Here is an 11,942-nt window from a genome sequence, read left to right on the forward strand (position 1 = left end):
TTGGGCAAATGGTTACAGTAAGAAGAGAAAATTTTTTGCAGCAAGTACTTTAAGTCAGTCTTTTAAAAAATAAGATGCAAAGAGTTTGGGAAAGGTAATTTAAAAGAAAATTTAACTATATACCATTATATAGTTAACAAAACAAACCTTTCCAGAAATGTATCAATACTATAATTTGCAATAGTTCTTTTCTCTTGTGTGTTTAGAATATGCTATCTGCATGTCAGTTAGTTCTTCCAGTCAAATAATAAATAATGTCTATTATCAATTTCTCATTGAATGGCAATGGGAAAACTCATGATGAATAAGCTCAAGATTCTTTTTACATGAAATTATAATGTTTTGGGATTAAAGCCAAATAGCCACAGACTGGGTGTCCTATTCATAAAACGAAACAGTAGCTTTTGGAGCTTCAAGGGCTACTTATCTTTATTCTATTCTCTCTTTCCTTACTTCTTAATTACACACACACACACACACACACACACACACACACACACACACTTTATTTTATAAGCAATATAACTACATTATGGAAATGTTGTTAATGAGAGAAACATATCCTTCATACAATAATTTCATTACCGTGATAAGGACACTTACTTTTTGGGGGGTATCCCTAATAGATTTTTTTCTAAACTAGTTACTTCATTTAAAAAATAGTGTATAAACAAATTTACGCTATTTTTTCCCATATTATACTATTATAAGCATTTTTACATGTTGTAGCATAAAATTCACAACCAACCAATAGTTTAAAGGACTATCCATTCTATTTAGTGGAGGTAGATGTATCCAGTTTCCTTAAACATGCCCCAGTTTTCTAATTTTTCACTATCCTAAGTGGTGTTATGGTTGTCTTTGTGAGTAAAATGTCTCCCCCACCCCCAAACTTTTAACAGCATTTCTCCAGAATGGATTCACAGGGTGTGACTGTTTCAATTCACAAAGCACTGCCACACAGAGCTGTTGGAGCACCAGTAGGCACCATGGAGTCTCTAATAAATGACCCATATTGATCTCTTGTTTTGTCTTGGTTTGTTTGCTCTTACAGCTTTGATTTACGGCTCCAAGGAGCGATTTTGGAAAATCATTTAACCATCAGCTGAGACAATCTGACTATTGCACTTATAAGGTGAATGTGGAAAAGACCTGAGTCAGAGGGATTTCAGGCGTCCAAGCCCCGGATAGCCCAGCCGCTGCTACTCTTTCCAGGAGAATATCCTAGATTCTGGGCACAGTGTCTGCAGGGAGGGAACATGGAGAAGCTGTCACTGTGTTTCCTGGTCATCATTAGCCTCCCTAGTGCTTTTTCCCAGACAGGTAGGCACTGCTTCAGGTGGGCGCTGGGCTCTTGTATCAGGGCTACCTATGCAAAGCCAAGTTAGGGAAAATAGTCAGAGTGGGGGAGGGGTTGTGTTCTGGGAAAGAGGGCAGTCTGTGGTTTCTAAATCCAATCTCTCTATACATAGTGAGAGAACACATGTCTGTGGCCTAACAAGGTTAGAAAAGAGACAACAGGCCCCAAACGGAGTCACTTGTGTTAAGCCCCATGTCAGCAAACCAAGACCTAATACCTAACCTAATTGCAGCTTCAGCCTCTCCCCAAAATGTGACCTTTCACCAGTCAATATGAAATTACTTGGTTAAGACTAGAGGTAACCCACCTGATAAGACTCTTTCCTTCCCCCATAGAAAGGTGACCTTGCCTGAAATAATCTACTCTTCATTAGAAACTTCCTCTTCCTACCCCTTTCATTTGGTACAGCTCTTTGAAATTCCTTTCTGTCTGCTAGATGGCTGGCTGCCTGCTTCATGAATCATTGAATTAAAGCCAATTAGATCTTTAAATGTACTCAGTTGAATCTGACTTAATTTAGCAGATTTGGTGTCAGCGATGGAATCCACAGAGCCCTTCCAAGATCTTCTAAAACAAGAAACACGGGCATTGTACCCTCAGACCTTTTGGAGTTCTGTCCTTTTCAGAGGGGCCCTGGGTAAGTTGCTCTATGTTCTGAGCTCTGCTCTCTTTGCATCAAGCTCCTGATCTAATGGGCTTGCCAGTCAGTTCCCTATTTGATTGGAAACCTCAGCCCTTGGTTCTGTCCCCAGATTCCATGTTGGGAATGACCAATGGCTCAGTCTGGAGTTCTCTGTTGTGTGGAACCCCAGTCTGCAGTCCCTGTTCTTGGGGGTCTGCTGATTCAGTCCTTTCCCCAACCCCCAAATTCCATATTGGTAACTGCTGGCTGTTACCAGCTGAAAAACTGGACTGGGTTTCAGATCATACTGGGTCCAACTTAAGCTAGACTGGGTCTAGTAAATAAAGGTTATTGCTAATGGGATTGATAGAAGTAAAAAAAAAAAAAAAACCCACAAAATTGGTGAGCATGGCTAAGGCACTTAAAAGCTGTTAGAGTGCTCACCACATAACTAAACTCCCGTGTTAGGATAAGTTGGTCATGGGACAGTTTATATTGACACTAGATTACCTGCCAACCTCAAGAAAATTTCCATGCTAGAAGGTACACTGTAAAACACCACACAATCCCCAACCCAGTGGCACATCCCTCTTAGATATTAGTTTGCCTCTGAGAGACCCAAAGTCTTAACTAAAAAAAAAAAAAGCGAATCCTTGAATTCAAAAGAGTTGAGCACGCTGCCTTCCAGCACACCTGCTTACTTTCTGTCTATGAACTATACTGCTAAAAGATATAAATACCTACAAAAATGGCTAAACCTTACTAAAAACAATCTAGAATTACAGTGGCCATTATGGGGAATGTTCCAATTAGTTATGATTATTTAAGAAGTGCACCTGAAAGTAAGGGTTCCCAAATCAAACAAATAGAATTAGATACCAGTTTTAATCAGCATGCAGAAGTCTCCAAAAGGCTTCAAAATTCCAAACTAGCTTCATTGAAAAATGCATTGCAAAAGGCTAATGAAAAAGATACAAGAAGTACCTAATACAAAAGTCTAAGATTGATGTGATTCCTACTATTCCTCTTTAGCTCCTTTAATTGAGTCTCAGAGTCTACTGATCCTCTGTCTGAATTGTCTTTACATTACTGTAAACCAAAGTGGCCTTACAGACCCCATGTCTACCTTCAGTGGAGGGCCCCATATGGGCGCCTCCCAGAGTTGATGAGACTCTGAGGGATTTTTCTGGTAAACTGCTATGTTATTCCTTAAACATCCAAAGGGAAACTAAATGAAAATTAATTAAAAACTTTGCCAAATTCTGATAGATACTGGAGCTTGCAGAGGGGATCTTGGGAAAACTGGCAGAAGCCAGCAAAAGGTAAAAATTCTTATCAGAGCCAGATTTCCTGGATCTCTGTGGAGAGGGGAATAAAATATCTTTTGCAACCTCTTTGGGGGACACCTCTTGGACACATCCAAGAGATGTTCAATACTGCCAGAAATAAAACTATGTACCTGGGAGGGAAGGAGAGCAAACTGAAGATAATATGGCTAGATGGGAGGATTAACCCCTTGGTATTTTTTAGGCTGCAACCCAATTCTTTGAGGAATTAAGAGCAATTGCCCTTATCTTCTCTAGAAATGGTTCAAAGCCCACCTGTTCTTTTTACCAATCCTGAAACTTCCCATATTTATCTCAAATAAATATTGTAAAAATTCTGGCTTTAAGAAGCAAAGTTCTTCTCAGAGGAACTTGCATCCCTTCCCTGTACCTTTGAGGTGTAAATGTCCTACCTGGTCTTCTCCAGGAATTATTTTCTAGGCCAATCTCTTTAAACTACAAACTCCAGGGAGGTAATTCTTATTAGGGGGAAAACAAAAGAGGAAGAGGTCATTTAAAACTTAGGTGAATGAAAAATCTTTTAAGTGTCTTCTCAAATAACATTATATTATATATTATAATATAATATATTATATAATATATATTATAATATATAATAATCTTTTAAGTGTCTTCTCAAATAACATTATATTATATATTATAATAATAATAATAAATATTATTAAAAAGTTTTAGCCATCTGAGCAGGTAACCTTAACTTATTCTATCTACCATAACAACTTAAATCCAGCTTTTTTATAACTAGTGAGCTGTGTATTATTGTACCTGAATAGTGGCAGTAATATTAAAATGAAAGCTATAAAGTCTCTGTTTGCCTCTGTCACTTATGTGTGTCTCTCTATATATTTGTGTTGTAGATGTATGGTATTTTTCTACCTATGGATAATATTGCCAAAAATTAATCTGTAAAAGAGCACTATTTAATTGGCTTAAAGAAAATTAGGCACTTAAATAAAGTGTTTCTAAAATTTTCAGTGATATAATAGAAACTGACCCAAATGCTTTTCAAGTTCACACAATCTGGGAAAATATTGAATATTAATGATAATTTGAGCTTGTTGGTTTAATTAAAATGTCTACAGAGTTATATCTTTAGAGTTACCAACATTAAAAATAATGCAAACATACAACTTTTATTCTACCTGGGTTTACTAGTCAAATAAGTTCATGTCATCTCTGTTTCAAAATTTGTCAGCAAGAGAAATAACTTGGTATGATGAAATTTTCATGAGTAAACAAACTGTTGAGAACAAGTGAATTAAATAGATGTAAGTGGGAAAAAAGTTTTTAGGTGAACTTTCAAAATAGTTTTCCCACAAAAAATTTTTTAAAAATAAAATAATTTAAAAATACCAAAAAAAATTTTTTTTAAGAAAAATAAAATCATTTCCCCAAATCTTTTTGGTAAACTAACACCTTAAAGTTTTGCTAGGTTAAACTAAATTATGGACAGTCATTAAACATTTAGATCATTTCCAAATAAGATAAAATACTGAAACATTAATTACTGAACATAGGTTTATCCACTTTTGGCTTCCTTTCACAGAGGAGCTAAATATGTTTGGTTCTATTAAACATGTTTTGTGCCACACTGAGAAATTTACTATGAAAAAGCAGATATTTCTAAAAACAATAAAAAGTATTTATACATTTGCCAAGCCACAAAATGCTAAAGTAAAAGACAGTTCACAACTATTTACTTCTTTATTTCACTAAATCTTAAATTTTCTAAGGGTTAAAAACAGAAATAATGAGATGAATATCTCCATATGTAAAGAAAATAAGATGTGTGTTTTCAGTAAAAGAAGGTATGAGGAATGAAAAAGCATTTTGTTGAATGAAAATAAAGTAATTTTGTCCTAAAGAGAGACTGCTTATTTCAGAATGGGAGAGGGAAAAAACACAGGACAAAATATGAATGTAAAGAAGAAAGTTGTAGAAGGTTTGTGGAAAAGGAATCTTTGGTAAGGGGGTTTATGCATGGTCAAGACTGGCTAAAATGGAAATGAATTTAATTGAGTGAATAAATTTTAATATTAAAAGGAAGCAGGTATAAAATTAGAATCTGCTTTTCTCTCTGTGAAAACAAGAAAGTTTTATTGAACTATTGGTGTGCTCTTGATAAGAGATTGTAAAAGTTTTGTAAAAGTTATTTTTTCTTACCTCAAGTAATTTGCCTAGAAAGCAAAGATTTTGTGTCTTGTCAAAATAACTTCCTGTGCTATCTTTTTTTTGCAGAGCAGAGGTTCCAGACGCGCAGGCTCAGCTGCCTAGCTGCTCCGCGGCATGTGGGATCTTCCCAGACCGGGGCACGATCCCATGTCCCCTGCATCGGCAGGCGGACTCTCAACCACTGCACCACCAGGGAAGCCCTCCTGTGCTGTCCTTATCGTGTCTTTTGATTAGTTAAGAAAGCTGAGTCTTCTCTATTAAAAGAGCTACATTTTCCTTTACAACTATTTAACCTTCTGTATTTGCCTTTGAAGTCTTTAATTGTCATCATGGTTAAATGTATAACTAAGTATTGTTTTGCAATGACCTATGATCCTATTTGACCAAGGGCTTTACAATCTTTTAATATTTTTGACAAACTTCCTGCAAATCAAATTCTAAATGAAGTCATTTTGACCTCAAAGTAACTTTGAGATATTCCAGAGGACCCCTGGAAAATCTCAAAACACTTGTTCTCTCTCCTTATAAAAAGGAGATGTTGAACAAATTAGGCTTATTTGATATATTAAATTATATTGGAAGCATTGTCAAAGAAGAAGTAATACTAAGCCTTCTTTATGTTGTATTTGCATATGCTATAAATTTTATAAAATTTTGAGAATTCCTAGAAATCTGACATATCCTGGTGTAATGATTATCAGTCATAATTCCAGTCTTATCTTAAAACATTGTATGTCACAGAAATAACCAAATTTCCTTGTCAGTTCCATTATAATGAGCTCTCAACAGATCTTTTTTTTTTTTTTTTTTTTTTTGCGGTACGCGGGTCTCTCACTGTTGTGGCCTCTCCTGTTGCGGAGCACAGGCTCCGGACGCGCAGGCCCAGCGGCCATGGCTCACGATCCCAGCCACTCCGCGGCATGTGGGATCTTCCCGGACCGGGGCATGAACCTGTGTCCCCTGCATCGGCAGGCAGACTCTCAACCACTGCGCCACCAGGGAAGTCCCCAGACAGTTATTTTTTTACTCAGATGCTTTTGCAGAAGTGTTTCTGCAAATGTGCTTCATCTTCAAAAAGATTATTGGAAAGGACTTTGACAAGTGCAGGTTTCTTGTAGCTTTAACATCATAAAACTAAACTGAGTAAAAATTTACAGCAAGCAAACAAATATTAATTACACGGGACTGAAGGAATTAAGGAAGATGATTATAATTGTTTTGTTTGAAATATTGCAGTTTTCTTAATATTTTTTTCCTCCAGATTTCAGGAAACCTTTTTTTCTTAAGCTCTCTATGACTTAAAGCAATTTGGCAAAGTATACCTTTGTAAATAAAGATGAAACATTTACTTTTTCTCTCTACCTGATTTCTCCCAAATTTGAAAATTCTTAAATATTCTTTTCATGGCATCATAGTTAGTCATTTACATAAATTCAATAAGAATCTGTTCTCCTTGTAACAGTATACAATTGGAAATACTGGTTATACTACTGAGGCTTTGACAGAAATGTCATATTTGAGGGAGATGTTCATAGACTCGGATATGACCAGACACTTTTAAGGAACTAAGGTTGACTTTCTGGAGTCAGTAAAGCCCCTTGGAAAAATTAGCTTGGTACTTTACTTACAAGGTTCCAATGGAGCAGTCTTCCAAAGAGCTTATATGGTCAATCACTATTCTTGCTGCATTTATGTAAATAATCAGGCCAAGTTTAATGCAAATAAATTAGTTTCACTGTGGTTATCTTTGATTTTTAAAAATGGGGTGATTTTAGAGAGAAAAGTTGTGTGTGCACCTTTGTAGATATTAAATTCTCATCCTGTTGATTGTCCTTGAGGTTTTGTCATATATCTGCAAATTGGACTGGGTGCTGAATTCTTCTATTTTCCTTAAGAATTTGGCTATGAATCTGCAAATGAATGTTTCAATTTTCTCCCATCCTGACTTGGAATCACCAAGAACAAAGACTGCCCTTGAATCTCTTTGGAAGGGACTCATGGTCCTCCTCACTACCCAAATGGCAGCCAAAAGCCAGGGACTTGAACCTTAGGTACACATCTCACAGTCAAAGAAGACTCATTTGGCTTCTGTTCCTGCACACCAGCTGGAGATATCTCAGGTTGATGAAAAGGGGGGAATCGTTTACAAAAAGAGACAACTGACCTAAAATGGAGTCACTTGTGTCAAGTCCCATGTTAGCAAGCCAAGATGCAATACCTAACCTAATTGCAGTTTCACCTCTTCCAGGAATGTGGCTTTTAAGCTGTCAGTGTGAAATTACCTGGCCTCTCTAATGAGGTAATCCACCCAATAAGACCCCTTTCTTTCCCTATAGGAAGGTGACCTTGCCTGAAATAATCCACTCTTTTCTAGGAACTTCCTCTTCCCACCCTCTTCTGTCTATAAAAGGCTTTCATTTTGTACAGCTCTTCAAAGTTCCTTTCTATCTGCTAGACGGGATGCTGCCCATTTCATGAGTCATTGAATAACGACAATTAGATCTTTAAATTTACTCAGTTGAGTTTTGTTTTTTAAAAAAACTCTGCTGCTGACATTTCCCCTCTCTGTTTTTTTACGCTACAGATATGCACACAAAGGTCTTTGTGTTCCCCAAAGAGTCGGATAATTCCGTTGTGACGCTGACTGCACAGCTAACAAAGCCACTTAAGGCCTTGACCGTGTGCCTGCATGTCTATACCGATCTGACCCACAACGATAGCCTCTTCTCTTATGCCACAAAGCAACAATATAATGAGATCCTCCTCTTCAAGGAAAAGACTGCTGCATACAGTGTATCCGTGGGTGGAGCTGATGTCTTTTTCAAGCCTCCTGAGAGTTATCCTGCACCAATGCACTTCTGTGTGACCTGGGAGTCTACCTCAGGGATTACAGAGCTCTGGGTGGATGGGAAGCCCATGGTGAGGAGGAGTATGAAGAGGGGATACTCTTTGGAGACAGAGGCAAGCTTCCTCCTGGGGCAGGAGCAGGACGCATTTGCTGGGGGCTTTGATAAAAAAACAGTCTTTGGTGGGAGACATTGGAGATGTGAACATGTGGGACTATGTGTTATCACCAGAAGAGATTAGCACTGTCTATGCTGGTGGGACCTTCAGTCCTAATGTCCTGGACTGGCGGGTGCTGAAGGATAAAACACATGGTGAGGGACTTCCCTGGTGGCACAGTGGTTAAGTATCCACCTGCCAGTGCAGGGGACATGGGTTCGAGCCCTGGTCCGGGAAGATCCCACGTGCTGCGGAGCAACTCAGCCCGTGAGCCACAACTACTGAGCCCACGTGCCACAACTACTGAGCCCGTGTGCCACAACTACTGAAGCCCACGTGCCTAGATCCCGTGCTCCTCAACAAGAGAAGCCACCACAATGAGAAGCCCACGCACCACAACGAAGAGTAGCCCTCGCTTGCCACTAGAGAAAGCCCACGCGCAGCAACAAACACCCAATGCAACCAAAAGCAAACCAACAAATAAATAAATAAATTTATTAAAAAAAATAAATATATTAAAAAAAATAATAAAACACATGATGAGGTGTTCGTCAAACGACAGCTATGGCCCTGAGGCCCTTTTGTGAATCCTGAAGTTGCCTTTTGGGGATTACACCTTACATTTCCCTTGTCTCTGGCTCTGATGTTTTACTGCCCTACACACTGGGCTCTTGTGCCCTGGGAGGAGTGTATTTCCCTCTCCTTTCACCACTCTTTTTCCATGGGACAGTGCCAAGCAGAGGGTCTTATACATTTCTCCACATTAGAATTACCAGGTCACACACCAAGCCAATTAAATCTGATTTTGGGGGCGTGGGACCAAAGCATCAATGTTTTTTAAAGCTCTCCAAGTAATTCCAGTGTTCAGCTGAGGTTGAGAGCCATTGCATTTTAATGAGTGTTTAAGAAAAACTGAGCCGACTTTTTTTCACCTAAAAGGCTGCATGTGTCTAACTGTAGTCCTGCCAATATTTTCATTTCCCTTTATAGGAACACCCACCCCATTTATTGTGTTTTATTGAATTATCTAAAGAATACAGGAATAGGGCTTCCCTGGTGGAACAGTGGTTAAGAATGCGCCTGCCCATGCAGGGGACATGGGTTCAAGCCCTGGTCCAGGAAGATCTCACATGCCGCGGAGCAACTAAGCCCATGTGCCACAACTACTGAGCCTGTGTTCTAGAGCCTGTGAGCCACAACTACTGAGCCCACGTGCCACAACTACTGAAGTCTGCGCGCCTAGAGCCTGTGCTCCACAACAAGAGAAGCCACCGCAATGAGAAGCCCACTCACCGCAAAGAAGAGTAGCCCTCGCTCATTGCAACTAGAGAAAGCCCACACACAGCAACCTACCCAATGAAACCAAAAATAAATAGATAATTAATTAATAAGAAGAAAAAGAATACAGGAATAGAATTTTTCCAGCATTCTTCCCCCACCATCAGGATGAGGTCATTACATATTAGAATTATCTTTAATTCTTTAATCCTTTCAATTTGAATATTCAAAAATTGAAAAAAGAAATGTTTTGTTGTTGTTTCTGTTTAATTTGTTCTATTTTTTTCTTCAGGATCACCAGTTTTCATTGTGTGAAATTTCCATTATTTTTTCTTCTCATTTATTATCATCCAGATCACTTTTATCGGTGTCCTTTATCCTTATATTTTGAGCTTTTATTTTTTCAAACCTAACCTTCATATTAGTGTTAGGGAGGAAGAATTTTTCCTCTACCCTTCTAAGTTCTTTTGGCTGATCTAAGAATTAAATTGGCATGAGACAGATTAACAGGAGAAAATCAAACAAAATTTAATAACATGTATACATGGGAGGAACTCAGAAAAATTGAGTAACTTGCCAAAATGACCAAAATCCTCACTTTATCATCTTCAGCTAAAGACAAAAGAGGATGCTGGGGGTAGTGGTTTGGGACTTCAGAAGGGAGGAAGACAATTCACACAGAGATGGAAAAGCAAACGTTTGATAAATAAATGTTTGCTGGACCACCAGAGACAATGGGACACAGAGTGGACTCTGACCTCTAGGACCTGCAGAGTTTCCCCTCCATCCCCTAGCCCATATTCTTTGCAAGTATCTCCAGTGATAGCTATATTCTGGAAACAGTCCTTGTATCTAAATACTTTTAGGCAGTTAGGGAGAAGGTCAAAGTTTCTTCCTGAGTCTTTTGGGCCTTGATTGTTTTCAGCCTGAAATAATCCACATGCCAAAGAAACATTTTGGGGTGGCAGATTTTGCTCCCCTACAAGGGATTTGTTTTTCTCTTTAGCGTATTGGGATCCTTACTATTTCTAATGTCATTTAAAATTCTACAATGCTTTGAGTTGTCTTAAATTCTTTCTTGGATTTAGTGTGTTTTTCTTCTTCAACTTTCATCTTTCATCAAGTCTCTGTTTTTCTTCAATTTGCTTGAGAGTTTAATGCAGTTGCTGCCTAAAATTTTCTAAATTTCCTGTGATTAATCTTTTATGAAGTAAATCTTTTACATGCTTTAAATAATTTTCTTTTATATTTTAGTAATTTTCTGTCCTCCTATTTGTTCTAATATAATGTGAGAAGTGAGTTCTCTGAGTCTCCTTCCTGCTTACCTGGACACAATTAGATTCCCTAATAATTTAAACTAGCTAGCTGGTGGACTGATGCTTATATTAGTAGTTTCTAGTCATGCATTCCCAGCCCTGACATCCTGCAACTCCCATTTTAAATGACCCTCACCTCTACCAATTTCTGCCAACTGTCCCAGACTCACATAGGTGCACTTTTTAAGATATTTGTGTCTTCATTTCTCTCTCAGTGAAATGACCTGGAGTGCTGAAGAGGACACCTTTGATAATAGCATCATAATAGGCAAGATGAGGTCTTTGGTTCTTTTGGAGAGGGTCATAACCTAGGGAAAATTTTACATCCCTCTGACTGGCTCCTCTGCTTGGAATGAAGAAAGACTCATCATGCTGGCACCATTTCCCAAGTCTAACATCCATAGGTCCACAGGTCAGGGGTCAAATTTCATATGCACATGATAACCTCTGGGGCTCTGGGATCCTTTGCTCTCCACCATGTGTGGAGATTCTTGTTGCTGCTTGTGAAATAAAATTCATATTTTATGACAAGGCAAGAAAAATTTAAATATAAAAAGTTCTTCTCTTTCTGTTGGCCTTCTCCCTTCCCCCACTCTGCATGGTGTATCTGCATCATGCATTGACCAAACCTCCCCCATCAGCAGGAATACCTGCTCAACCATAAACAGCACCATTCTCCTAGCATCAACAAGACAACTCCTTAAAAGATAATATTCCTTTTTGATCTTGTAAGAGGTCATGTGACCTACCACAATGACACTTAGATATGGATTATGTAAACTGTCAATAATAAGATGTCATTTGATGTTCAGCCCTCTGTTTCAAAAAACTTATATAACTGTGCC

The 11,942-nt window shown here is 38.3% G+C and overlaps 1 protein-coding gene across 1 annotated transcript; it reads left to right on the top strand.

The window, feature by feature from the left end:
• Nucleotides 1-1,259: 1,259 nt before the first annotated feature.
• Nucleotides 1,260-9,077, top strand: LOC115844573 (C-reactive protein-like). The gene is given in 4 exon segments (XM_030841831.2): nucleotides 1,260-1,323; nucleotides 8,085-8,512; nucleotides 8,514-8,655; nucleotides 9,040-9,077. Coding segments are annotated over 4 exon segments (672 nt in total).
• Nucleotides 9,078-11,942: the final 2,865 nt, after the last annotated feature.

This window comes from Globicephala melas, chromosome 1 (genome assembly GCF_963455315.2).
Source record: "Globicephala melas chromosome 1, mGloMel1.2, whole genome shotgun sequence".
NCBI classification, from domain to species: domain Eukaryota; kingdom Metazoa; phylum Chordata; class Mammalia; order Artiodactyla; family Delphinidae; genus Globicephala; species Globicephala melas.